At 35.7% G+C, this 12,717-nt stretch overlaps 1 protein-coding gene across 1 annotated transcript; it reads right to left on the bottom strand.

Moving 5' to 3' along the window:
- Positions 1-442: 442 nt before the first annotated feature.
- On the bottom strand, positions 443-9,235 carry LOC128221454 (uncharacterized). Its single transcript, XM_052930062.1, has 10 exons — positions 9,097-9,235; positions 7,185-8,159; positions 6,521-6,607; positions 5,406-5,488; positions 4,893-4,964; positions 4,216-4,297; positions 3,411-3,511; positions 2,675-2,866; positions 703-841; positions 443-447 (listed from the first exon to the last, which is right to left on the bottom strand). Exons 1-10 carry the CDS (start codon positions 9,233-9,235, stop codon positions 443-445), a joined length of 1,875 nt encoding a protein of 624 aa, XP_052786022.1.
- Between the last annotated feature and the right edge of the window lie 3,482 nt (positions 9,236-12,717).

Here is a 12,717-nt window from a genome sequence, read left to right on the forward strand (position 1 = left end):
CTCGCCATTTTCATTCTAACGAACTCGATTGTATATGTACGGTTTACAACCTCTAAACAAATATCTATGCTGCTAGAAGATGGGGAAGTCATTCGGTTTGAAAATATAACGGCTCTGTGCTGCTTTGTTATTTTCATCATGTCCGACCCTAGACATAAAGCACAATCAGACACCATATTGGTAGACATTGTCGCCATTATGATTTTACGAACCACGCATACTGATGCACCGGCATACAGCCGATACACGTCGCAAAAACGGCCAGTGGCATAGCATACACATCATCGGTCAACCGAGGGCCAGTGGCTAGAATCTCGAAACTATTGAGACGACAAATGTGGTGTTCTTAATTTCGTTGTTTATTAAAATGAATGCGTACATATTCAGTTTGTTTAATAAATATGTTTAAGCTCACAAAATCTGTTGCGATGTCGAACAGCCTTCAACCTGCAACATAAATCTTCAGATTTAAATGAATCTTTAACAATACAAACCTCTTGATAGGCTTCTCAAATGTTTTATTTGATTCGGTATCAACAAATACTCCCATGATGCACTTCATTTTTTGTATAATTCATTGTTAGATATATAGGCAGTTTCATAACCTGTAATAGCAACAACGGGAACTGGTATATCCAATGTTTCATGTTATATTTTGGTAATACTTTGCTGAAATGTCTGATGGATATCAACAATTCTTACCAATTATTCCTGGGCTGATGCTGGAAGCTGTGCAATTTGAGTTGCAGAAATCTGTTGTACAACAGTGAGAGCAGCCGGGCACATTCCTCCAATCTCTGTCAAGCTCAGCAACGGCTCGTTTTCTTGTACTACTGCAGAGCTAGAACAAAACAAAGGGAATGATAATGGCTGTGCCTGATTCAGTTTTAGTTGCAGAAAGGTGCAGACGTGTAAACAGACCGACACAATCCTTTCTTTCTTGTCCGGTTCTTTAATTGTGGTATGTATCAGAACCAAATCAAACTTTAAGGAAACATATTTATCAATATCAATATAGTCTGGGCCCAATTTCCCAAATATTCTTATGTTTCTTATAACAGGGTTTAGCTAATCTTACTATTATTCTTTTCCTAGGATTTTTTGTAATATTTTCATTTCTAGAGATTGTAGGCTTAAAAGAAAAAAAAGATGTTTATTGTAATCTTGTATAAACAAATTTTCATTATCGAAATCAAATTTGAGTAAGTAGTTTGGCTAAGTGAAATAAGCTACTGAAGCCTGTTTAGATTAAGAAGCACATTTCTCTACATTCTCTGTCTAGCTGTGCGATTAATTGTGTCACTGCATTGCCCAAACAATGATTCACAAATGAAACTTCCCGAGCACGCACAGTTTTAGCTAGGACCATACTTATAGATAGATAGTTTATTTTGAATACAGGTTTATTAAGCCACATGAGAAAAACAAAATACACAAATTAACCTTAACAAATGACATTTCAAGTACAGCATAAGGACCTTTTTTAGATACGAGCTATTCGAATGTTTTTATGCAAAAGTATTACAGATAAAGACTGACTTGATTAAAGACAACGTGAACTTCGAAAGGTGAACGTTCACATCATAGAAAAGGTGTTAATATACGTACACATAGATTACCTGCCCACATAGTGCAACATAACAATCAAAGTCAAGTGAACATTTACACATTTCTCATTACACATTTCACAGACAGTTAAAAGTATCAACCATTCAAAACATACAAAACAATAAATGGATCTTCCAATATAGCATTCATATGTGTCTTTGATCTAAACTGGTAACCTTTTTTGCGTAAGTTATTACATCAATTGCATATCAGACAAAAACAATGTGTCACGGACAACGGAAAGGTAGATATTAATGCTGTAAAATTAGATAACTGCATATTATTGCACTGTTTTGAATGAAGACAACTAAGTGTTAATTCACACTCAGACACAAGTTGAGTGGTGAAATAGTATACATATGTGTATGCGAAATGCTACAGAAACAAGCTCAGTAGCAAAAATGAACATAAACCCGGTTTAATGTTTAAGCTTTTTGATACTGTGCTTGTTTTGTATCTTTTTGCATACATATTAATGCCACGGGGTAAACGCCAAAGACATAGAATATAAAATCACAAAGAACAACACAAAACTCCACAAACAGCACACTGCATACATACTATATATATAATACTACGTATGTTTATCAAAGATTGTTAGGTCCCTCATTTGAACGGTCATATTGTCAAAACGTGAGATATGGCATTAACCTGAATGTGGACAATACAATATGTTATTTCACACGGGATGCCATGCGATATTTATTTTACGATACCGTACACAATTACACCATAAGTAAGTCCTTTCACTAATTCACAACTTTCAGGTTTAATCAATTTATTCTGTAAATACTTCGTTTGGAAAGGTTGCAAACATCTGAAGTTACAGAATTACAACATATTTCAATAAGTGTTTTCCACCTCACACGCGGGAAACCAAAATGTATATTTTTAGATGCGCATGCTATGACAGTATCATGCCAAATGGTCAAAACCGTACTGTCACTGTGTTGAAGTATAAAATTGTCAATAATCGATATAATGTGAATTTGACATGGGCAGGTATATTGAGGTATACTTATTAAGCATGTTATATTCTGGAAGATCTTGGGTATATTATACACACCTGAGCGTCGGTGCATCCCTGGATGTAGTGTCTGTCATTTTCGCCCCATTTATACTCTTCAACCATGCATGCCTGGAAAATATCGTTACTTTCTTCTTTTACGAACCTGAACGTTGCACACCATTCGTTCGTGCAACGGACAGAATAGTTGACGACCATTCTCATTGTCATTAAAGTGGACACAATTACTGTCTGAGGAAAATCATTAAGACGTGATTTTATTTTGTTTTTAAAGTTGATATAAAAAGGTATTAACATTATTGATTGTGCAATGGGCAATTAATGCCGAACATCAGCGAAAATCAATTATGACCATCTAAAAACCGTTCTTCATCGAACATTATGAATTCAATCAAAAACCATAAAATGCATTAGTTTACAATTATTTATTTGGGAATGACATTATAAATAATGTATTCACGTTTTAAATTTATTATTATACCATTTAGTTTGGTGTATAAAATTTGAAAAGGAGAAGAATCATTTTGTTTAAACGCGGGATTAGAATAACAGTAATGTATATTTGGTACTGAAATACAAGTACAATTACGTACAATTACTTTTTAATCGATTTGACCGATTTTTCAGTAATATACTAAACTTTGCCTTTCAACATAGTTATCATGTTTAAATCTTACTTACTAATTCAAAGACTCAATCGTTAAAATCTTAATAACTCAAAGACTCCATCGTTTCCCTCTAGGAGTTTTAATGCAGTTTTCAAGGGTTAAATTACCTCAGTCACGGAACACAGCTGCACAGTTTCACACACTTCGCCTGCCCTGATGTGGCGACATTCGAAACAGAACGGACCTCTCTGAGAAATCCCAACCAGACCTGTAATCAATCAAAACACTTAACTTAAAGAACGTATAGATGTTATTCCAGTGAACATGAAACAGACATGATCTCACCATCTACTTTGGTGATGACATTCAGAGTGGATCCAACAACATTGGTCCAACACACCAGTTTTGGTTTAAACATATTTTTTTATTTAAAAAAAAACAAACAAAAAAAAACGACAGACAAAGTATGCAAGGTTATATATACAATATCAAATTATAGGGTTGGACTGGAAGAGAGTTCATAACTTATGAAAGTTTATTTCCCAAGATCTGTTTTAAAGGAGAATGCTTTTGCTCTTTTATTCGCATATTGTTAGCAACATGTTAAAACTCTACAATCTTGTTCAGCATTCCCTGCTACCTCTGGAACAGTCTTATGCTTATTTTCAAATGTTATGGTCCAATTACGTGTAAGATATACCCTAAGGACGATGAACGAGAACATTTGCACAAATATAAAACATCAATTGAAAAGCAAAGACGGAAGTGCATTTGGCATAAATTAATACTTATTAAATACAAAAATTCATACAAAAAGGTTAACGCACCAATTAATATTTAAGGTAATAAATCTTAATTTCTTAAAAATAAACTATGCAAAATAATAATGTCACCTTTTTGCCGGAACCGTCATAATCAGAAATAAGACTTGTGGTAAATAGACGTAAGTGGAAATGTGGAATTAACACCTACCATTATCACTACACCCATGAAAATTGCAGTAACTTCCATCGCAACATTCAAAGCATCCGGATGAACCATGACTCCGGCAATTCTGCAAGGGAGAAAAAATTACTCCTGATGGAACTAGTCCATAAAGGCCATTATTCATCAATTTGGTTTAAAAACATATTCAAAATGTTAAACATGTGTGTGTTTGGGGAAGGGGGGGGGGGTTGGGGGAGAAGTTTTGCAATTATCCGCCTTAACCAACATTGCTTCGATGACTATTTGCAGTGGTTTCCATCCTAAATGAAAATTACAGCTACATTTAAGTAGTCGAACATAGTATAAACTCTGTGATAAGTCGCAAGGCAGTGCCCAAGGCACTGAACGAGGTTACTTCAAAAGCATTCAATCATGAAACGGTTAAAACCATTGTCATTATTTTGCTTGCGCTGCGAGTAGTAAGCTTTTTGCCGATGTTAAAAGAAAATAATCTAGAACAGAATCTCGAACGTAAGAGATCTTGTTACATTACATAAATACTGTGACGAATGTTTCAATTCAAATGTGTTATATATGCAGGAACGAGAAAGCTCAACCTTACGCCCGAAAAACGTTTAAATCATAATAATCTTAAAAAAGACCTTGCAGCTTATTGATTTTGCATAACGTAACTACTAATGGGTATTTATGAATACAATTACCAGTTTACTTGTGCAGCCTGACTTGTAGCGAACGGTGTTGAGACTCTTGGAGTAGCTCTGGACGTAGCAAACCTGAAGATTAAATTGTATAGTTCGTGGCTCGAACCTGTCGGGACAAGCGAGATAATATCGGGCGAACGATCATTTCAACCGAACAAAAATGTCTGATACTAACGCTATAAGGTTCATGTTTTTCTTTCGTTTAGTTTAAACTCATTCACAACGAATGTCAAAATCGTTATTACAACTGTATGTCAATTTATTTTGTTGACAAAATTTTACGCAAAACACATTACTTGACCTCAATTTACTTACACGTGGTCATACTGTCGCGATACTCGTGATGTGTCATGTCTTATAACAACACAAACGCGTATACTAGCATATAACATGAACGCATATATGACCATGATAATTAAGGTGCTTCATATAATTAACAACACATACGGGCACAATAATATAACATGAACTCATATAACAAAGGTCACGTGTATCATAAATCAAACCACCCACCTCGTTTTCCCTACATGTTGTCACCCTGTCACAATACTTGAGATGTGTCATATCCTCACAATTGAAGCAGTTAACATCCTTACCTAAATGTAATAGGTACAATATTTGGAGGCAATTGCATACTACATTTTATGTAAACAAGGACTACTCGGTTGTTTGTAAGGATTGCCACAATTAGTACAGTCTAGTTGAATTATTTCAGATTATTATACCTCACTCCTTTCATTCCTTTATACAATTTACTTATACAAATTTTCAATGTGACCCTTACTATCACCCGATAGCACGCTGTTACCACACGACGTCACAGATACGATGCGATACGGGGTTTAGCTTCTACCATTTCCTCTGTACCGTGTAGACGCTTTGTTTATAATTATTGTATCAGACGATAATGGCAAGGTGTGCAACGATTCCCGAAAATAAAGCAAGTTTTCTTCGCTTTATTAAAGCGAATATAGTGCCCTTCCTTGTCAACTCGAGGCAACGTTCTGATGCTTTATAAGATATTTAACATCAATTATTCGTACTAAACATTACTCTTTTCTATCTACTTTGAAGTAATTTTAGATTTGCAATATCAATTTTGAGTTTGCCCTACATTGTCAGCCAATCAGGAGCGCTAGATTATTAACGTGTTTAGTTTCTTATTTGCGAAGAATCATTTTCAATTGCTATATACGAAACTTCATGATTAAGTTAATAGCTATATAATTAATCATACTTTTACAGCCACGCCTTCTTTTGCAAATGCAATGATGCAATTTTAGTGTCAGCGGTGATTAAAATGACGTCATAATATCATACAGTTATTAACAGCTCTTCTTGACAGTTGCTCGTTTATTTTTAAAGGTGATGCAATTTGGGAGTTAATAACACTAAGTCGCTGCGCTCCGGTCCGCTTCCGATTACTATTCACGGAGAAATTACTTAAATACACACTAACCTATACATTCTCGTATAGCCAGGTTTGTACAAGTTACGATTATTATGACGATACCAAACTATTGTTAAATTGTATGTAGCCTAAGGAAAGACCCTTGTTATTAAAAATTGCATGATAACGACCAATTGCTCGTCAATATCTCCTTTGTTAAAAATCAAGATGTTCATACCTGAAGCTTGGTAGTTGATTTGAGACCCCAGATGAGACCCTTGTCCTGGGGCGAGCGTACTGTTTGTGCCATTGGTCAGGTAACATCCTGAATGAAGAAATATATAAATCAAACCTTGTGTACATATATTACTTAACACTAGCGGGTTTTCTATTCGTTAAAACCATTCTGAAAACAATACGTAATTGAGTACCACTCGCATTTTCGTCATAATTTAGACATATAAACATCAATAAACAAATAATTAGAGGATAACTGTTTGTTTCGGTGTAATATCGTAATTTATCTCACCGTATGAGCATCAATAGCAATATTGATTTTGGAATTTGGAATTGAGAGCGGGCAAACATTTCAAAACAGTGAATATTATCAAAATGTTATTTCTCTGTTAGAACGATACTGTGAAATTTTCATAGAGAATGGCGATGCAAAAATAAACCTAGCATGACTGGCAGGAACATGAACCGCAAAACAAACGAATTTAAATCTATTAGCATTGACCAATCATACGGTGTTCTTAACAAAATAGCAAGAAAGCGTACCTATCTACTTGGCATCAGTCTGTATAAATTAACAATTTAATTTTATGAACAACTGCAAAACAGTTGTAATCAGTTCTGCTACTTAACTAAGTGTCACTTACAACATTTTGTCTTGTACTTACCAATATCTGTGAGTGTCATCTGTAGAGGCATTCCGTAAGCATAGCTATTGCCGGATTCGTACAGTACCGCCCCGAACTTTCGCTGCCTAGAGTGATGGATTCGGTGAATAGTTGCCCCAGTGATGGAGATATAGAGAACACTGTAGTCCTGCAGAGGGGATGCGACCTGGATGGTTTTCGTGTTGTTAATGGCAAGTTTGTTGCCGTCAAGGTAAAGTTCACTGACGTCAGCTGTCTTTATAGTTACAGCAATGATGTTTGCACTAGTATAGCTTTGGAGGGTAAATTCATACTCGGACTGAAACTGTGACAGGGCTTGCGCAGTCATCATGAAGTGGTTAGTTGAGTAAATCATCACATAAATGGGCTTATCAGCCAGCAACAAAGTCGGTTCTGCCATGAAATGGCCTTTAAATGTCTCGAGCCTTTTCAGGAAGTGTGAGTCATGAGTTGTTGAATTGTACATGTTGACCTCCGTGTCGTCATAAACGGAGAAAATACGAATGTAGTAGTCATTACGGGGTATCATTGCAGGAACTATGAATTTGAAGTCATAAAACCTCGTTGGTAAGACTTGCTCAACCATGTACCCTAAGCCTGAGCCGTCTTTAGGCACTGTACCATAATTATTACCGGCAAAGACAGAAATTGCTTTATCACTAGTGACAAGTGTTCCAGTGGTGTCCATTAGATTTTGAAACAAATACGTTTGGTACTTTTGCAATTCAATCTGAATATGTCCCTTTGCCCATGGAGTAAATGTAGAGGGAAATTCAATTGCCACTGTCGTGTCAGTTTCGGTTGCAACGATTAAGAATTGGGACATATACGAATTTGCAGAGTATGGTCGGTACGAAGGAATGAAGTATTCCGTTGACAATGCGTTCACCGGGAGAAGCAAAAATGCCTCCAATTCATTATTTGCAGTAGTCACAATCGCAGCCCAGATTGGTTTAGTTGAATGGATTTCGATAGCTTAATATGGAAATAAGAATGCATATATATAACATGGAATTTCTTTACCTGTGCTACCAACGTCAATAAGATTGAAACCTAGGCTTTGCAATTGATTTCAAATGTGCCTTATACAAAAGTAGTGATACACTAGAAAGCTTGAAAGAGAGGTGTCTGTTCTAAAACAGAGACCTTTAAAGTTCAAATGAGATTTTCCTCCATCGTATTTGAAAGTTTATGCACGTTTAATATAAAATATAGTTACACTTACACTGTCACGGACGCGAGGTGTGTTTATCCCTAGTTACTTCTTTGATAATAAAAAGCATATGGTAAAAAATACTACTACTACTACTACTACCACTACTACCACTACCACTACCACTACCACTTCTACTACTACTACTACTACCACTACTACTATTACTACTACTACTATTACTACTACTACTACTACTACTACTACTACTACTACTACTACTACTACTACTACTACTACTACTACTACTACTACTACTACTACTACTACTACTACTACTACTACTACTACTACTACTACTACTACTACTACTACTACTACTACTACTACTACTACTACTACTACTACTATTTCTACTACCACTACTACCACTACTACTACTACTACTACTACTACTACTACTACTACTACTACTACTACTACTACTACTACTACTACTACTACTACTACTACTACTACTACTACTACTACTACTACTACTACTACTACTACTACTACTACTACTACTACTACTACTACTACTACTACTACTACTACTACTACTGCTACTACTGCTACTACTCCTACTACTCCTACTACTCCTACTACTACTACTACTACTACTACTACTACTACTACTACTACTACTACTACTACTACTACTACTACTACTACTACTACTACTACGACTATTACTACTACACCTTATACTACTGCTACTTCTTCTGCTACTGCTACTGCAACTGCTGCTGCTGCCGCTGCTGCTACCACTGTCACTGCCTCCTCCGCTGCCGCAGCCACCGCCACCGCCGAGCACCACCACCACCACCACCACCTTCACCTTCACCAGCACAACCATTTCCACTACAACTACTACAACTACTACTACTACTACTGCTGCTACTACAGCTGCTACTACTTTTGCTAACACTTTTTCTTCTGCAACTGCTACAGCTGCTACTCCTACTGCAAATGTTACGACTACTATTTTATTGTTAGTACGTATTCCAAAGCATTGGTGCATAACCCAATTTAATAAATTAAGCATGTTTCTTTTGTAAACGAGGTTAATTCGTTAAAGGGTGGTATCAAGCTTGGCTGATAGAACTGTTCATACATCAGAATTTTAAATTAGAACGTATCTGAGTCTGAAATGATTGTGAAGGTTATTCTCGACTATATCGTGGGCGTATTGTCAGCTGGCAGTACAATCATCAATGAAATTGTAGAATCTGCGCTGCGACTGGGGGCGAAAGGAAACCGGTTCACTCTGGGACAAATGTTGCTTAAAAGACTGTACTTGACTGTTGAATATACATGGTTACATTGACAAATCTATATGGTATATGATGCCCTCCCCCCGTATTCAAATATGAATTTTAAATCGTCAAAATGGTTTACATTCTATAATATTTCTGTTCAAAATTCCGCATTGTATAACCAATTTCATTGATGAAATTACATAATTCACCAAAATATGAGTGGGTTTGGAAAGAAAATGAATACCAAATTACAGTTGCTGATTTCAGCCAACAGTGTCGGGTATGCACACAAATAGGCTCAAAAGTTATCAGGATTTCTCGGCCCGGTTAATATTCTAAACCTGTATGGTGAATCCTGTACATTTTGAGTGCCAGTATTTCTATAAAGAATATTGCAAAATCATTTCCCTATTATTATTCTATTTGGGTCATTATTTGTCAACCCAAAGGCAGTATTGCAGACAAAATATACAATTGCAGACATGTTAAACGCTTTTCTTATGTGCATCTGGTCAATTGTATCTACAATAACTCATACTTGGCTTAGTGGGTTTAAACGCAACTTTACCTTTAAACTGGGTTCCATTGGTACTATGCGCCACAGTAGGACCGATGTTCACGGAGGTGTGTTTTGTAAATACATAATGTTGGTTGAAATTCAGGAAAGGAACAGTAACTCGTACATCTGCGCTACTCTGGGTTGTCATATGCAGTTCAATAGTCGAAAATGCACTGTAAGAACTTGGAACACCGAAAATAAAGTCTGTTCCAACGCTTGCTGAAAATAATGAAAATAATTTATCTAGTCTTGGTCGCTTTTTGTTTATACATTAATGCTGAAGGTGGAAGGGCACATGAGCTAGTTTCTTGAAGCGAATTTACATATTTAGTTTATAGTTGGTAAAGTATACCACATCTGAGTATATATTGAACTGTTATTGACAGCATACGTTTGCAAAAATGAATAGCCAACTTTTTATAAGTTGTACATCATTGATAAGATGAAGAACGACTTGATAAAATTAAATCAGGGTGCAATTATGCAAATGGCAATGACGTCATAAGCCCTTGTGGATTGTTTACGCCAACTTTTTTCCATTGCAAAAGACTAATAGGTAAATTCCAATTTGGGCTAACACAATTAAGGCTACTTCTTCCATCATTTAACAAGGATACCTATATAACAATAATACAATACGGAAGAGGCATTTCGACTACACGTTGTCTAGATCATTTTGAATTGCTATGGGGCTTTTACCCAGCAAGCCATGCATCTTTCAATACGCTCCTTCCTCTTCTAAGATATATTCGACAGATTGAGGCATATGTTGTCAAGGTCAAATGCTAAGTTGAATTATTCACTTGTGCACGTGGAAAACGTGTGGCATTTGGAAAGGTTTATTGAAAATCCATAACTTTTCAACGAGCTGGTTAGTGTGTGTCATTTGTACTATAAAATAGCTAGGGATTCCGAAAATTATTCGTGCAAAGTACCCCTATAATTTCGCTAAAATAAGCTCCCTACTGAACCAATTATTCGCCTGCCGTATATATTCGCTGTTCTTACCACGTTTTATTTATATATTTCTCTCTAAACTATATTTTCAAACATTTTATTTTATTCGACCAGTCAAGCGACCATTTAAAATGACAATTGATCAATATATATAATTTATCACCCGTCATATATATTTTATAATGACAAAAAATAATCGTCTGATAGTGCAAGGTGTAAGAGAAAAAAATCCTTACAGGGACTCATGTTAATGAGCGCGCGCGTGATGACGTCATCCCTCCCGTGCAACTTACAAGGTCAGAAGTGTAAACAATGTTTATTTGGGTCGAATGTCACATACAACTTACATTTGAACGCAGAAAACAGCTGATATATGTCAAAAAAAGATGCCACAATGACATGCCAGACTGATTTGTGTAAACATTTCGTTTTGACTGGTTTTAACTGGGTGGGCAAAAAAGTGGTACGGGCAAATAATAGGTCGCTAACCAGTATACTTTCCAGGTATATGCACGAGGAAATCGTTTTTAGTAGCTATGTTGCCACTAGTAATAAAACGCTCCTCATACATTTCTAATTGAGCCTAATTGTTAATGTACAGAATCAAGGGACTTGTATTTACAAATGTCTGTGTATAGCCATCCATATATCTAAAACATTTGCTGGCCTAAATTTTCTTTCACTGACATATTGAGGCTGTAACTAAGATGTATAATATTCTATCATGCTAGATAATTGAAAGGTCACCGGAGTGAAAGAAATCACTACACTTTTACAAAAATGCCTCAGGCATTCAAATTTATCAAACAGAAATGTGTCTGAACTACATTTGACCATATTCCTGATTTCCTTGGTAAAGTTACGTGACTTACTTGTCAGGTTTTCGCTATCTTTCCAACACGCATGATTTATATAATGTTGTGATCTATTTTTAGACAATTGTTATAAATAGTAATATATGTTTTTAAACTTGTTTCATCAACAGTTAATTATCTGTTAACTGTATTCACATGTATGCAGAATGTGGACACTGGTGTAGTTACAGTTCTGCTACCAAATGAATATGTTCATAATGCATTGGAAACCCGTATCAAAATCGTAAACTTACTATGTCTTTGGCGTTAGCCCATAGCCACTGAACCGGGTTTATGTTTAAACCTTTTGGCTACTGAGCATGTTTCTGTAGCTTATTGCATAACTATTACATTCAAATGAACTACATTTGACCATATTCCTGATTTCCTTGGTAAAGTTACGTGACTTACTTGTCAGGTTTTCGCTATCTTTCCAACACGCATGATTTATATAATGTTGTGATCTATTTTTAGACAATTGTTATAAATAGTAATATATGTTTTTAAACTTGTTACATCAACAGTTAATTTACTGTTAACTGTATTCACATGTATGCAGCATGTGGACACTGGTGTAGTTACAGTTCTGCTACTAAATAAATATGTTCATAATGCATTGGAAACCCGTATCAAAATCGTAAACTTACTATGTCTTTGGCGTTAGCCCATAGCCACTTAACCGGGTTTATGTTTAAACCTTTTGGCTACT

The sequence above is a fragment of the Mya arenaria genome, chromosome 16, assembly GCF_026914265.1.
Source record: "Mya arenaria isolate MELC-2E11 chromosome 16, ASM2691426v1".
NCBI classification, from domain to species: Eukaryota; Metazoa; Mollusca; class Bivalvia; order Myida; family Myidae; genus Mya; species Mya arenaria.